The sequence below is a fragment of the Balaenoptera ricei genome, chromosome 14 (genome assembly GCF_028023285.1).
Source record: "Balaenoptera ricei isolate mBalRic1 chromosome 14, mBalRic1.hap2, whole genome shotgun sequence".
In the NCBI taxonomy this organism is placed as follows: domain Eukaryota; kingdom Metazoa; phylum Chordata; class Mammalia; order Artiodactyla; family Balaenopteridae; genus Balaenoptera; species Balaenoptera ricei.
This window is the reverse complement of record NC_082652.1, coordinates 38,328,696-38,345,553: the sequence shown is the minus strand read 5'-3', so window position 1 is coordinate 38,345,553 and position 16,858 is coordinate 38,328,696. Positions and strand designations below refer to the sequence as shown.

The window sequence follows — 16,858 nt, the reverse complement described above, 5'->3', positions numbered from 1 at the left end:
AGCAGCTTGATTAGAGATGCTACTTTTAGAGAAACAACCAAGGGTTTTGCCTCTTTGGCTTCAGACTGAAATTGAGATATGGCTCATATAATATTGACTATAGTTGGGATAGTGGAATTGGAGTATTATAGCTTTTTTGTTTCCTCTGATAAGGACTCACTTTTCAAAATATCAGACTTAATTTTTTGATGCTTCCTAGCTTAATAGCACAAAATTGAGAACATGGTCTCTGATCTTAGACAGACTTAGATACAAGCATTGACTCCATCATTTATGGTTTTACCATCCTGAGAAGCTTTCTACATCTTTTAAATTATTTTGTTTGAAGCCATAAAAGCAATTTCTATTGTTTTAACAGGTGTTTGGTTTTGGTTTTTGATGCTTTGTATTAAAAAAAAAACTTATTTAAAGCAAAGAGAAAAGGAGCTTATCCAAGCAATGTATTACTGAGGAAGAGAACTTGCACATTTATAGTTGTATTAAAATCTGTGGTAGTAAACATTCATGAAATTTACAGTAAATTTTTAGTATTAGCAATTCTAGATTACTTATAGTTCCACTAATTCTTAATTTCTAATGTTGGAAATTTTGATCTTGATTCTTTATATTATCTTGGTATTTTTTTTAAAATAGCAATTGGTAGAAGAATGTACACATAAGAATGAGCTTCAGATGCAGTTGGCTAGCAAAGAGAGTGACATTGAGCAATTGCGTGCGAAACTTTTGGACCTATCAGATTCTACAAGTGTTGCTAGTTTTCCTAGTGCTGATGAAACTGATGGAAACCTTCCAGGTAAGAATATTTTCTATTACTTCGTTCAGGTTTGCTTAAACGTCATGGAAATTAATGTAGATTTCTTTCATTTGGATTTCTACCTCTTTGTTGTTTTGTCCATGGATTCTTAAGAAGGGATTTATGTTTCTGATAGCCAGAGTCTGATGACATTTGTATACCTAGTGCATTTTATAGAATAAAAGCAGTCATAAGCAGTCTTAGGCTATTAAAATAGATCTGAGTGGCTCTAACTAAATAGAAACTTGAAGACGTTTATGAATCAATATTGAACCAGCCTAATGCCATGGTGAAAGTTGAAGCTGCTGCTACAACTCTCACCATTTAAGGAAGGTTGTACATGTTTTCATGAGTAGCAGCTCTTCAGTGTTTTATGTATTTTTGTGCTAAAACTAAGAACTATACTTAATAATCAGAACCACAGCAGCTCTATATAGAAGCCCACCTAATGCTATAGTTATAAACTTTAATCAGACTTGAAGTTTCAAATTTGGAGAAATAGATAAAAGGGGTTGGAAGATGCAGAGAGGGGTCAGGGAGTCAAGTAAAGGCAAAAGCGAGTAGCTAGGATTTCAGACTTTTTCTTCTTTTTCCTTTTTTTTGTTCTAGTGGAGAATCAATTGAAAAATAAACACAGCCTCATTCTTGGGTTCATTGTAGTGGAGGTTATAGTACATTTATGTCTTTTTAACAGAGATGAACAATACACATATTACAGGTTCAATTTAGAAATGAATAGGTTATATATATTAAAACATGCATTACAGATTTTAAAGGCATACACACACACACAACACATTTGACCTACTACATATTCTTAGTTCAAGGTCTTGAAAGTTTTGTTAACGTGGTCCTAAACTTGAAAATAGATTTTATTTAATGTATTTCCTGAATAATGCATAAAAAGATATGAATCAACACATTTGATATAATAGGGATGTGTTTTAACAGATATTACTTGTTTTTTGAGAATTTGATATAAAAAACTTGATAGACGACTTAGAAAATTTTACGTTATCGTTCTTGGTCAAGAAAGTGGGACTCAAAGTAGGAAGTGAATTCAGTTCTTATTTGTATTCTGTGTAATCCCTGCCCTCATTCTTTGGTGGCTTTGCTAGCCCAAAATGAGATATCTGGAAAGGGAAGGTCAGGGAATAAATATTTCTTACTCCAGTGGTCAAGAAATTCCTTCTGTATTCCCATTTTTGGCTCTCTGAAACCTCCTGCCTCTTGAGAATCTTGTAGGTGCACATCCTTATCAGAGGATCACTTTGGATTTAATAAGAATCTCGAGCTTCAACTGTTGTTTGAACATCTTTCTACAGTTATGATTTAATCATCAGTTAAGAAAGAGTATGACTTTTAGGGGTGTTTGTCTACATTCCTTCACTTGTTGAATTGAAATTGTAGTTTAGGTTCCCTCTTCATTAATCCCAAGATATTTCTAGAGTTATTTAGTTAAAGGAATTCTTTCTCTAGTGTAGGTTAAATATCCTGATGAGGTTTTTGTCTTTATCCCACCCATTTCCCTTTAACTTTGTTTATAATGTCTTACTATGTATGCCTTGGTTTTCTTTGTATTAAGTTAAACATTTCAGAGACTGATTCATTATTGGTGAATGCTATCCAGAGGATTTGAATTGAAAGATGAGGTTGGGGGAAGGTAATGAGTTTTATCTTTCATCCTGGCTTATTCAGGAAGGCTAAACTCAAAGCATCATCAGGTGGTTTGATTGGCAGACTTAGGTGAGATATCCATTTAGATTTCAGAATCCTGACCTAATAAATCCACTCAGGAGTCAGTCAACAAAGAGTTAAATTTTTCTACTGGCTCCATTCTGAGTATATAATATTTAGAATAGCTTAGTATTTTCAGAGATTTTGCTTTTAAGGATTTCAAAGTTCAAACAAAGTGGGAAAACAAAAAGGCTCTGGTGGCCATTCTCCATTGCTATAAAGGGAGACCAATTAGAGTATCTCTTTCTCTATTAACTGTGTTCTCAGTTTGAACTTTACAGAGGTCTCTGTAGTGCTGAACCTTTTCATATTGGAGACTGTGACTTTCATATTGGAGGTAGAAATTAATGGATAATCATTATCAATGTTATTTTACCTCTGTGTCAGATATTTTACTAGTAAATTGAAAATCTGTACTAAGCCTGCTATTTACTAGATCTCTGGCAAATAAAGTTAAGGTTTTGCAGTAATATCTAGAAAGAATTGTAAAGAATTTTGGTATTCATTCTTGTGAAGCGAACATGATAACACTACACTATGGAAACTTGATGTGGTATTCATCCTTAATTTGAGAGAGTTACATATCATTCAAGTGTCTAAAAGATTTTTTGAAGGTGATGATTAATTTTACTTAGTTTGGAAAACTGATAAACGAATTTAAACTACAGATTTACAAAGGGAGGTCTTAGAATAGTTAAATAGTTAAAATGAAGGCCTTTTGAAATATTGATCATATTTTTAGTTCAGTGAGATGGTTGTTTTTTTTTTTTTTGGCTGTGTTGGGTCTTCGTTTCTGTGCAAGGGCTTTCTCTAGTTGCGGCAAGCGGGGGCCACTCTTCATCGCGGTGCGCAGGCCTCTCACTATCGCGGCCTCTCTTGTTGCGGAGCATAGGCTCCAGACGCGCAGGCTCAGTAGTTGTAGCTCACGGGCCCAGTTGCTCTGCGGCATGTGGGATCTTCCCAGACCAGGGCCCGAACCCGTGTCCCCTGCATTGGCAGGCAGATTCTCAACCACTGCACCACCAGGGAAGCCCAGTGAGATGGTTTTTTAAGTAGTTAGGTGGATAAACTGATAATATACTTTATTTCTCTTAGATTTCACCATTCAGTATAAAAATTCTCATTTAATTATCTTGTGTATTTAGAGTTCAGCCTCTGTCATTTTCTCAGCTGGCATCTTGTCATCAACTAGATTAAATCTCTCTAAGTTTCCCAATTCTAAAAACCTTAGAGAAAATGGTTATCCTTCTCTGACTTATAACCCTCTGAAGTTCTTAATATCACTTTCATTCTCTTAGGTCTTCATCCTCCTTTTGGTTCTGTGGCAGGTTGTGGCCTTAGCACTGTAAATATAAAGGTTACCCCCTAGGGTTAAGGTTTTCCTATTGCCTAGATGACAGAAAGACTAATGTGATATCTGGCTCTCCTTCCTTGGTTTTTTCCTTTCCTTTTGGAAATATTGACCTAAGAATCTGAAAAGAATGTAAAAATAGATGAAGCATTAAGAACACTGGTATCAGCATTCCATTAATATTCATTATCTCTTGTGGATTATCTGCATCATTCTCTTTCCATCCAGCTTGATCTCAGACTTTGTAACTTAAACCTGTGTATGGTGGATTTCTTGGTATGTTTCCAAGTATTTGAGTATATAAGAGTTTCTGACTTTGCCCAAATCTAATCAATGATTGGAGATAATCAGTACATCTGAATTCTTGAGCATTGATTTTTTTTTTCTTTGTTATATCACTTCTGAATATAATTTTAAAATCTTGGAGTGATTGTCTCCCTTTATTTCTTAAGCAGTATGTAGTTTATCAAGTAAACTTTGGTAGTCTTCAGTGGTTAGCTTTGATGTTTAAATTGGCTGTATTTGATACTGATTTACATATAGTTAACCTCTTTCTTATTTGGGTAAAGGAGTTAATTGCTGATATTGCAGTAACGCACATCTAAATTTTTTTGTAAGTTAAAATTGCTCTACAAATATGTAAAACCTGGGACCAAGTTGTTTTTGTACTTCAGTAGTATGTTATTGATAATAATCTAGACTTAGAAGTCCTCAGCATTTCTTTTATTTATCCGGAGAAGCTGATTTCTGTGATGGTATTGTAAAAGATAGAATTTAGAGCATTATACTTTCAGATGGCCACTTAGGTCACAAGTGGTCATAGATTTGAAGGAGGTCTTTATATACTTAAAAAAAAAAAACTGGTATGTTAACTTGCATGTAAGACAGGAGTAAGTAGTTTTTTTATTTATCACTGAGCTTAGTTTACCTGCTTCTCTGAAGGGAATTCACCGGAAGGAAAGACTAAGATTCTCTCCTATAACATTATTGTTTTAAATTGACAAAAACCTTCACATATCTTCAGCATCTTTTTTGAGTTCCTAATTTCTTCATTTTATTTAAATTAGAGCAAATATAAAATTGGGCTTATTTAATTCATAAAATGCCTTTGATGTATAAAATTTCTATAGGAACACTGAAATGACATACATTCAGTCATACAGTCTTCAACATACAACAATTCATTGAAAATATATTTCAAACCTAGAGCCAGAAAGCATAAATATTTTTGGCATTTATTCTCATAGAGAAATAACTTGGAGGGAGGAATATTTTGGCATACACAATTTTGTACAAATGTGAAGATTTCAGTGGCTTTCACATCTTTTATTTTTAGTGAGGAATTAGTGGTATTAAATGGACTTTGGCACACTGAAGGGAAATTTTCCTAGCAATAACTTTTTTCCTTTTCTACGACAGAATATTTGTGAATGATCAACAGCCTTCTGTATGTTATTTAATATAAAGCAGCCCTTTGGTTTTTAAATTACAACCATTATTTAAATAGAGGATGACTTTAATTGGCTAAGTCAGAAAAAAAGAATTGCAAAATAAGCAAAAAAGGTATATCAGGTACCTACTCTGTGTGTCAGATGCCTTGGAGTATATATTAAAAAAAAAGTGTTAGTATATGGTCCCCTGCTCTCACAAAACTTACCAAGGAACTGCCTGATGGAACAAATTAATTATTGATGAACTAAAAACGGCAACTAAGAAAAAAACTTGGGAGAAGAAGGGGATCATTTTGAACTGAAGTTTCTTATTATTTCTTCCACTTTAACAAAAACAACAATTTAGATGAAGGGGAATAACAAAAGCATAGGGCATTAGGTACAGGGAAGAAGTTGGAACAAGAACATTACTCCTGATTCAGTTAACTGCAAAGCTTGTTTAAGGAAAGAATATCACTGTGCTCTAGGAATTTAAACTCAGAAATTAGACTGCCTGGGTGAACCCTAGAACTTTGACAGTTGCTGTGATTACCCTTGGGCAAGTTAGTTCACCTTGCTAAGCCGTAGTCTCTTCATCTGTAAATGGAGGATGATAGTAGAACCTATCTTATCCTATATTCCTAAGAATGTAATATCCTATGTTCATGGGACTATTATAGATTATTTATGAGGTATTCCTTGTAAAGCACTTGGCAAATAATAAATGTACAGTAGATGTTACCTATTGTTATCATTACTGTAAGACCGAACTGTTTCACAACTTTTAAGTTATATGGAGGAGGGTAATATATATATATTCCCCTTAGGGGTCATGATTTGAGCCATGGTATAATGTCACATTATAGCATTGTACCTTACAGTTGGTTACTTGTCCCTTCTTTTGTGTTTCAAATATAATAGATCTAAAAAACAGTTAAATGTTCTTATCTCTAACCTGATATAAAATAATCATTTCTAAATGGAATCATCTTTTTCCCCAGATATTTTTAATAAACATCAATTATATTTAAATAGTAATAATAATTATAAAATACATTGATCAAATTAGTCAAAGAATTTCTGGTATGCACAAACTGATAAAACATTAGTAGTTTTACCAACTGAATTCTGTGTTCTTTTACTGTTTATTAAATTCTGGTACTACAAACTTGAAAGGCTTTATTTATACCTCTTTTAGTTTGCTAAGAATTATAATTGGATTTACCACTAGAATTAGGGGCCCCTTCCCAACCAAATTTGGACACTTTTAATGAAATTGTTTTGGGTGTTTTACCAAAAAGTTTATCAGAATATTGTACTGAGAAAACAAATAAAATACTTGTTTCTTATTCTTTATATCTAGTTGATTCTGCCTGCATTCCTTATTTATTTATCTTCTATTCTTATCTTCTGTGAGTAATAGGACACTTGTGTACTTTTGCTTGCTCTTTCTTGTGTAAATCATGGCTCTGATTTGTTCCACTTGCTGCATTTTTTTTTTCTGCTAAATACTTTTATATGAATGTTAAATGATATTTAAAGTCTTCTGTATCATATCCCATTTAAGCTGCAATCCATTCCAGTCTTGCCTGGCTATTAAGGGTACTGTTGTTACTTCATACTTTTATAATTGAGTACTGAATGTTAATTTTATGCGGAAAGTGGCTTGGAATTTTTTTCTGCAGTATTTGTATGGCCATTAAAGTTGATTTGTGTGATTGAAGCATGAAAGAGCAAATTATAGCACTTATTCATTTAGCTGTGTTCGAATGCCTGTTGCTGCATGCTGTCAGACAACTTGTAATAGCTTTTCCTTTTGTCACAATTTAAAGCTGAATACTATATTTTTTTTTCTTCCAGAATCAAGAATTGAAGGTTGGCTTTCAATACCAAATAGAGGAAATATCAAAAGATACGGCTGGAAGAAACAGGTACAATATGCCTCAGTTTTTCTAATTGATATTTTGTTATATATTTTACTTTTAAAGCATACAACTTGTATTAACTGCTCTATTATTGGCATTGTTTTTAGATTAATACAATATGATCTAGACATAAATGGCAAGTATTATGCTTATCACTTTAAACCAAGTTAATACTGCTCTTATCTCTTCCCCCTTTTTTCTCATTTCAGTACGTTGTGGTAAGCAGCAAAAAAATTTTGTTCTATAATGATGAACAAGATAAGGAACAATCCAATCCATCTATGGTATTGGACATTGAGTAAGTTGCCTTTTATTGAATTTTAAGACTGTTGAGTGTTAACCTACGATAATCAATTATTTTTAGACTTACCATTTAGTTTATATTTTGTTATTTAAACGTTATTAACTTTTTTCTTAACAAATTTAAATAATAACTAAATTAAATCTTAATCAAAATATGAGAGGGGAAATTTTGCATACCTGATCGATGTATTCTAAAGACAATTTTTTTTTAAATTTCAAGTGTTTATTGGTTTTATGTTCACAGAACATCTCAAAGTATATGATTATGTGGTCATTGTTAAGAAGGAAATAAAATGTATCTTTTCTTTTTTTAATAATAGGTCAAAGAGGTCTGTAATAAGCTTAGGTTTTTTCCCTTGTATTCATTCTAAAACCATTTCTTAGGCACTGTTGCCTGTATTATCATAGGTGTTGTAGGTTGTGTAAAATGAGTAAGACAGTTTCATATTTGAGGAGCTTACAGACTAGTAGCAGGAAAGGTAAAGTATATGCAATAAAATATAAATTCAGAGTGAAGTGTGGTGGGTGCGACAGAGAAATATAAACTTAAAATGAAGTTTGCCATTCCTTTGTACTTAAACATTGTGGAGCTGATTATAGTTAAAATGTTAAAAAAATTGAGCAAGTACCAGAGAGTACTGATATTTTATTTCTCAATTTTAAAAAAAAGGCATTAGTTGTGAAAATTTAAATAATTAGCTTAACTGGAATAATACATAAACATTAATAAGAAAGACATCTTTCAACTAACTTAAATACTTTTTACATTGATGAGAGTTTGTTGTTGTTGTTGTTTTACCTTTTTATTGAGATGTAATTTTCATACAATAAAATACATACATCTTAAGTGTTCAGTTCAGTGACTTTTGACAATTGTAAGCACCCGCATAATCAAACCCAGTACAAGATAAAGAACATTTCTATCACCCTAAAAAGCTCACTTGTGCCTCCTTAAGGGGAAAAAAAAGATTATCTGAATTCTATCACTGAGATTTAGTTTTGCCTATTCTAGAACTTCATACTAATCGAATTTTATAGTATGTACTCTTTCTTGCCTGGCTTCCCTCACTCGGCATAGTGTTTTGCTGTGTGTATTGATTGTTCTTTTTATTGCTGAGTAATATTCCATTGAATGAATATATCTCAGTTTGTTTATCCATTCTTTTGTTAATGGGCATTTGAGTTGCTTCTAGGAGAGCTATTTTAAATAAGACTGCTTTGAACATTCTTTTTTGTGGACTTAAATTTTCATTTCTCATGGGTAAAATATCTAGGAGTGGAATCCTGTATCATATAGTAAATCTGTGTAAATAAATCTACCAAACAGTTCTCAAAAAAGGTTATACTGTTTATACTCACCAGCAATATTTGAGTTTCAGTTGCTTCACGTCTTCACCAACATTTGGTGTTGTCAGTCTGACTTTTAGCTGTTCTAATGGATGTGAAATGCTATTTTGTTGTAGTTTATATTTTCCTTATGGCTAATGATGGCAAGAATCTTTCCATGTATTTATTGGCCATTTGTATCTCTTAAGTGTCTCCAAGTCTTTTGCTCATTTTTTAATTGGGCTGTTTATCTTTAAGGTTGGTTTACAGAAGTTCTGTATATATTCTGGATTCAAATTTTATGTCAGGAATATGTAGTGCAAATATTTCCCAATCTGTGGTTTGCCAATTCATTTTCTTTATGGTGTCTTTTAATGGAAACCAATGTATCACTGTTTGAAAAGGGTTATTGCCTTTTGTGTAGTCTGTCCAAGACATTTTTGCCTGCCCAAAGATTGTGAAGGTATTCTATGTTTTCTTCTAGGTTTTATTTTTAAGTTCTGATTGATCTCGTTTCTTTTTATGTTTGGTAAGAAGTAGTGGTTGAGGGTCTTCTGACGGTTCAGTGGTTAAGACTCTGCGCTTCCACTGCAGGGCGCACGGGTTTGATCCCTTGTTGGGGAACTAAGATCTCGCCTGCCTCGCAGCGTGGCCAAAAAAGAAAAAAAAAAGTAGTAGTGGTTGGGGTTAATTTTTTTCCAGGGGGGCGGGGGTTGTTTTGTTTTGTTCATGTGGATATCTGGTTATTTCAACACTCTTTATTTATATATATCAACCTTGACTCTTCATCTTGCTATTCATTGTTAGCTTTAGAGATTTTGTGTATGTGTGTGGATTCCACAGGGCTTTTCTACGTATACAGTAATGTCATCTTCAAATAATAATAGTTTTACTTCTTCCTTTCCAGCCTGCATGCCTTTACCACATGTATAGATTCGTATGACCACCACCAAGTTAAAATATAGAACAGTTCCATCACAGGGATCCTTCATTGCCCTTTTATAGCCATAGGAAACACCCTTTCTGTACTCCTCTCTAATCTTTGGCAACCACTAATCTGTTCTCCATCTGTATAATTTTGTCACTTCAAGGATGTTATGTAAATGGAATCAAATAGTATGTAACATTTGATATGCTTGTTTCATTCAGTGTAATTCCCTTGAAGTCCATCCAAGATGTAGTTTTTTTCTTTTTGTGGTTGAGTAGTGTTCCATCGTATGACTATATCACAGTTTGTTTAACCATTCATTTAAGTTTTTTCCAATTTTGGCCTATTAAAAATAAAGCTGCTGTGAACATTCATGTACAGGTTTTTATATATATAGATTTGTAAGAAATTGCCATACTCTCTTCCAGAGTGACTCTGCAGTTTTACATTTCTACCACAGTTGTATGAGTGATCTAGTTTCTCTGCATCATCACCAGCATTTGGTGTTATTACTATTTTTATTTTAAAAATTCTGATAGGAGTATAGTGATACTTACTGTGATTTTAATTTGCATTTCTCTAATGACTAATCTTTTCCTATGCTTATTTGCCACCACTGTGTTCTCTTCAACGAAATATCTGTCTTTTGCTATAAATGAGTTTTTATAATGGCCTACATCATATTTCTTTTCATTTTAGTAAATTGTTTCATGTTCGTCCTGTAACCCAAGGAGATGTGTACAGAGCTGAAACTGAAGAAATTCCTAAAATATTCCAGGTAAAAATCTGAAAGTATAATTTTAGAAGATCCTTTACCTAAGTACTAAGTGTATTTGTGAAGTAAATGTAAATACACCAATACTTTTATACATTTAAAACTTGTATGTATAGATTAAGACCTTTTTTTTAATCTTCTGTTTACCATTCCTAAATGTAGATACTATACGCAAATGAAGGTGAATGTAGAAAAGATGTAGAGATGGAACCAGTACAACAAGCTGAGAAAACTAATTTTCAAAACCACAAAGGTCATGAGTTCATTCCTACCCTCTACCACTTTCCTGCCAACTGTGAGGCCTGTGCCAAACCTCTCTGGCATGTTTTTAAACCACCCCCTGCCCTGGAATGTCGAAGGTGCCACGTTAAGTGCCACAGAGATCACTTAGATAAGAAAGAGGACTTAATTTCTCCATGTAAAGGTAAGGCATGAAAATTATTTTTATAACATGTAACAAATGAGAGACTTAAATCCCAATGAAATAACTTCTTCAGGTGTGGCACTTCCTATACCAAGTTGAAAAGAGATAATAAGACGCAATGTTTTGGCACTGGTGGAGCCACATGCGTATTTCTGATTTTACTTTATTTTTCTTACTAGTTTATGACTAATATTTTCTCTTTAAATTTTCCGACTTAATTGAATTAAGAAGAAAAGATATTGTCCAAGCTTAATTAAGCATAGTAAATCTTTTTAAATTGTAAGAACATTTGATAAGGCTCTTTTAGGTATTATGTGACTTTAATTGTGCTCTTTTTTCTTAAAATAGTAAGTTATGATGTAACATCAGCAAGAGATATGCTGCTACTAGCATGTTCTCAGGATGAACAAAAAAAATGGGTAACTCATTTAGTAAAGAAGATTCCTAAGAATCCACCATCTGGTTTTGTTCGTGCGTCGCCTCGAACACTTTCTACAAGATCCACTGCAAATCAGTCTTTCCGGAAAGTGGTCAAAAATACATCTGGAAAAACTAGGTAAGGATTGAAATGTTAACCTTTTTAACTGTGAGTACGTGATTGGATAATATCTATTAAAATCCAAAGTCCAGTTGTTCTTTTCCCCATAAAGGGCATCGTCTGTAGCTGGGCATTTATATATGACTTGAAATGACTTTACAAATTAGTTTAGCTGATTCCTGTTAGAAACTAAGAATGTTTATAAATGTCATATTAATTTAGTTCAATGTCAGGTTTTATTGTCATTGGTTGTGGTACATATTTAGCCCTTAATGTTTTAAACAACTGTTGTTTACCCCTTTTTAATGTAAATAGATTCATGTAAAACTTTGCTCATTTTATTTTTAACTATGTTGGCATAGATTTTTTTTTTTTTAATCAAAATTATTTGGTATTATCAGTGTTACAAATCAACTTCCCAGTTAAGTATCCTTTTTTTCTTCTTTTTGGGAGAGGGTTGTTTAACCCGTTTTGATGGAATTTTTTCAAAAATATTTATATGGTAAAACAAGCAATTACAGGACATAAACCCTTTCCTGAGGAGTGGTTATGATAACTCATTAAGTTCTCATTTAACACATGAAAAAATGGGGCTCAGAGAAATTAAGCAACTTGCACAAGATCACACAGCCAACTAGTAGCATAGTCAGGTTGGAACCCACTTTTATCCATTTCTGAAGCCTATGTTTTTTCTCCTATACCAAATACCAACTTTCCCTAGGGTGTAATCCTTATATTAAGAGGGACATTTGAATCTAGAAGCTGAGACCTAACACTGATTTGTCTCTCTGCTGATGTCACCCAAGTCTTCCAAGCAGGCTTAAAGCCATATTTAATTTATCCCATTTCTTCATTCCATATTATCAGTAACCAAGTCTAATTCTTTGAAATGACTCATATCCATTCCTCCTTCTGTATTCCTCAGCTACCATACTATTCCAGTGCATTATCACCTCACTCTGGACTTCTTTCTGTAGAATCCTGTATTGTCCCTCTACTGTATAGGATAAAAGCTGAATCTAAAATACTTAAAATTTTTTATAGCTTTGTGGGGGGAGAAAAGTGTTTGAAACAAAGTAGAAGCAAAAAGGAGATAATAGTGTGTTTTTCCTGTTTTCCAAATTTTGTGTATTAGTTAACTATTGTATATAATGTATATGTACGTTGCCTTCCAATTTTTGTTTTCTGAATTTTTAAATTGAGTACATTTCTTAATTTTTTATTTTTTTCCCTCAACAGTTAACCATGTGACCTAGTGCCTTGTGGAATTGTGTGGGATGCTACCTGATAAACCAGGCATCTTTTACCATGCAGAGCACACAGGCTGTTCCTTTGACACAAATATCACAGGCTTCAGGGTTAAGATTGCTGTTATTCTGTCCTTGCTTTGGCACAAAAGCACACTGAGGATTGTTTTTTTGTTTTGTTTTTTTTTGTTTTTTATTGCGGGTTTGCCTACAGGTAGATTAGATTAATTATTACTATGTAATGCAAGTACAATTGAGGGAAAGCTTAGCTAGATATATTTTTTTAAAAAGGTGCTGCCTTTTTGAATTTCTAAGAAAACGCCTGTCAATCATGATAGAACAGTTTTCCTCATACGAGTGAGAGGAAGAGACTTTCACTTTCAAGTGGAATGGCCGTCACTATCAAGATCAGCTCATGGAAGGAGTAAAGAAAATATCTCAAAATGAGACAATTGAAAGTTTTTTTTAATAACTTCAGTTTTTATGCTCTTGCAAGACTATACAAAACTATTTTAAGAAAGCAGTGACATCACTTGACTTCACTGCCCTCACTGTAGAATTTAAAAGCCTTACTGTTGATTGCCTGTGGTGGACTTGATGGAAAATAAATATCTTACATTATGCTTCAGCAAGTTTCAGCAAGTTTGTAGATTGGGGAATGGGAGAAGGCAAAAAAAAAAATTACATTTAATCTATGCATTTTTGCCAAGCCATATTGAGTTATTTTACTACTAGAGACATTAGGAACTAACTGTACAAAAGAACCAAGTTTAAAAGCATTTTGTGGGGTACATCATTTCTGTAATTATATAATATGTTTCTTTGTGGTTTTAAGTGATAAAGACATTAAGTTAACAAACATATAAGAAATGTATGCACTGTTTGAAATGTAAATTATTCTTAGAACACTTTTGATGGGAGTTGCATTGCCCTTTTAGTGCCTTAATTTGAGAGAATTATTTTACTGCCATGACTAAATATAAACATTTCAAAAAACGTATTTTCAAAAAATTATGTGTGTTGGGGGTTTTTCATTGATAATTGGCTTAATTTAAAATATTTAGAGGTTTGGTGGACTTTCATAAATTGAATACAATCTTTGCATCAAACTACCTGCTAAAATAATGAATGACTTCATAAAACTCTGCAAAATATGTAGAAGGTTGCACCAGTATAAAAGAAAATTATGGCAATACATCTGTGATGTTTTCCAGTTAACATAGGAATTACCAGATAAATACTGTTAAACTCTTGTTCAATAACAAGGGTTGATTCATATGGGCAGTATGATTTATTGTTTATTTTTTTAACCAAATACCTCCTCAGTAATTTATAATGGCTTTGCAGTAATGTCTATCAAATAAGAAGCACTGGAAAACTGATTCGTCTCTAGGATGATATGCATGTTTCAAGTGGTATTAAAAGCCGCACTGATGGATATGTAATAATAAACATATCTGTTATTAATATGCTAATGACTCTGTGCTCATTTAATGAGAAATAAAAGTAATTTATGGATGGATACCTTTAATAATGACTGCTATGGTATTTTCTCATGACTGAGATGAATGGAAGCCATGCTGTAAATTAGTCCCTGACTGCATACAAATGTTTGTTAAATTTCATGACTAAAGTGAATTTTTAAAAGATAAAACCTGGTTTGGGCTCTAAAATAGGAGTGGCTACAGTTGAAATGAAAAGTTGGCTAATGTCTTTTGGAAACAGCTCTCCATGGGTCTCTTATGTTTCTCACATCTTGAGTGCAGAAGCTCTGACAGCCTTTGTTTGTTCTACACTGTCTTTGCCAAGGAGATTTGTATAGTGAACAGCCGTGGAAGACATTGTGTTTCCATAGAGAGGAAGGCAGGTTTGTTTGCTGTTGTATAATAAAGATAGTGTCTCTCTCCAGGGCAAAAGTTGGACAGATTTGCTTGAGCTCATTATAAAAGATTCAGGTACCCTAAGCTTTGGGCTCCTCAGCTGTGATGCAAACTCACTGCATGCTCAGCACCCACCTGGACCACTTTGCATCGCCCCTGTGGGACTCGGAGGGCAAGGGGAACTGATGAGAACGTGAAGCTCGTGCTGCTTGCTGTGCTGTAAGTATAAAGTCATTTGGCTCTGACCCAGGATCCATGAAATTGTGGCAGACTAACTTGTAGCTTGCAAGTAGGGTGAAACCTCAGACCCTTCACAGTTCTGGACAGTGTCCTTACTACTGCCTCAGAACCAGCACCATTACCCTAATGTATTAAGGTCTAATGTATTAAGGTCCAGTAGAGTTCAGAGAACAGAGTTAATTCTAATTATTTGAGCAAGAGAGTACTTTTTTTTTTTAACAAAATATTAACTTGAGCATAAAATTGTTGAGAACTGACACAACTTCAAGGAATGACTTCAAATGCCACACTGCAAAACCAGGTCAACCAAGAGAGCTGCTGCCTTTTTTTTTTCTTTTTTCATGTGGACTATTTTTAAAGTCTTTATTGAATTTGTTACAATATTGCTTCTGTTTTATGTTTTGGTGTTTTGGCCGTGAGGTATGTGGGATCTTAGCTCCCTGACCAGGGATCGAACCCATACCACCTGCATTGGAAGGCGAAGTCTTAACCACTGGACCGCCAGGGACGTCCCCAAGAGAGCTGCTTCTATTCTAAGTTCAGGAAACCACTCAATCCCAAAGTATACCAACGTGGCGAGTATCAGGATAGTGTCATGATCAGGAAGTCACACCACTGCTGGTTCTCTGCAGTACTTTGCGATGCCTGCTACATTCCACACCACGTTAGATGCTGTGTTTCATTCTCTTACCATTTAGGAACCTTGTGTCTGAACACTGGGGTCTCTGTCAGTAATACCTCAGAAAAATCCTTTTCATGAGCCTCCCTATATGCTGGCACTAGCATACCCTCCATCTCACCTCTGCCTTCTATAGGTGCATCTGCTCAACCAAAATACATCACATTCAGAATTCTAGCTGTAAGGAAGTCTGGGAAATGGAGCTTTTAGCTTTCTATCCTCTTGATTACAGGAAGACACAGAGTGTAGAATGAGATTCAGCCTCAAGCCTGCCCACCCACCACTCCTGAGAGCTTGGGTTGAGGTCAGGGATTATGGGCTAGAAAGAAAACAGCCGTTGTCATGATTCACAAGCTCAAAACAACAATGGGTCACTTGTCATTATTTGGGGTTTCAGCTTAAAATAATCTGTCCATCCTTCGTTTAAAGAAATATCAATAAGTGAAATAATTTAAACATGGCAGTCAAACTCTAATTGATAAAGTATGTGTTTTTTTCATATCACTAGAAGTTTTGTAATAACTAAATTTGGTATTTACATAAATTAGTTTGTTGATTCTTACTGGGTTGCTGGTTTGAACTTTTTAATTTTTATTTTTGGTATTCCAGCACTTCTACAGTTCTTTCTGCTCAGAAAGAAAACACAGCTACTAGCAGCTAGTAGGATGAATAAAGACAATGTCTTTAAAAATTAGTTAGTTGTGAAGGACATAATATACTGTGCTACTACACTTTATTACTCTATGGTATCATTTAATGAGCAAAAGTCTTAATTTTAGCGAAGTCAAATTTATTGATCTCCTTTATAGTTAGTGCTTTTTGTATTCTATTTAAGAACTCTCTCCTATTCCCAGGGTCGTGAAGATAATTCTGCGTTAGCTTCTTGAAGTTTCATTGTTTTGACTTTAACATTTATACAATGGGGAAAGGATTGTCATGTCAATAAATGGTGTTGGGAACACTGGATACCCACATACAAAAGAATGAAAATGGACCCTCAACTTACACAAAAATCAACTCGGATTAAAGTCTTAAGTGTAAGAACTAAAACTCAAACTCCTAGATGACAACATAGGGTAAAAGCTTCTTGACACTGGCCTTGGCAATGATTTCTCGTATATAACACCAAAAGCACAGGCAACAAAAGCAAAAACAGGCAAATGGAATTACATCAAACTAAAACTTCGGCACAGGAAAGGAAACAACATAGTGAAAGGCAAGCTGTGGAATAAAATAAAATATTCGCAAACCATATATCTGATAAGGGTTAATATTCAAAAAA

At 33.8% G+C, this 16,858-nt stretch overlaps 1 protein-coding gene across 3 annotated transcripts in view; it reads left to right on the top strand.

Annotated features, from left to right (window-relative positions):
* The window catches only part of ROCK1 (Rho associated coiled-coil containing protein kinase 1), a 138,840-nt gene extending 124,529 nt beyond the window's left edge, over positions 1-14,311 (top strand). For 2 of the 3 annotated variants that reach the window (XM_059894051.1, XM_059894052.1), the window contains 7 exons: positions 634-793; positions 7,172-7,242; positions 7,446-7,534; positions 10,493-10,571; positions 10,731-10,992; positions 11,341-11,548; positions 12,770-14,311. In XM_059894051.1, the coding sequence (XP_059750034.1) occupies positions 634-793; positions 7,172-7,242; positions 7,446-7,534; positions 10,493-10,571; positions 10,731-10,992; positions 11,341-11,548; positions 12,770-12,773 (873 nt within the window). In that variant the 3' untranslated portion in view covers positions 12,774-14,311. Of the gene's footprint in view, positions 1-633; positions 794-6,674; positions 6,724-7,171; positions 7,243-7,445; positions 7,535-10,492; positions 10,572-10,730; positions 10,993-11,340; positions 11,549-12,769 lie in introns of those variants that run through there. The other variant, XR_009497207.1, reaches the window with a different exon arrangement.
* Positions 14,312-16,858: the final 2,547 nt, after the last annotated feature.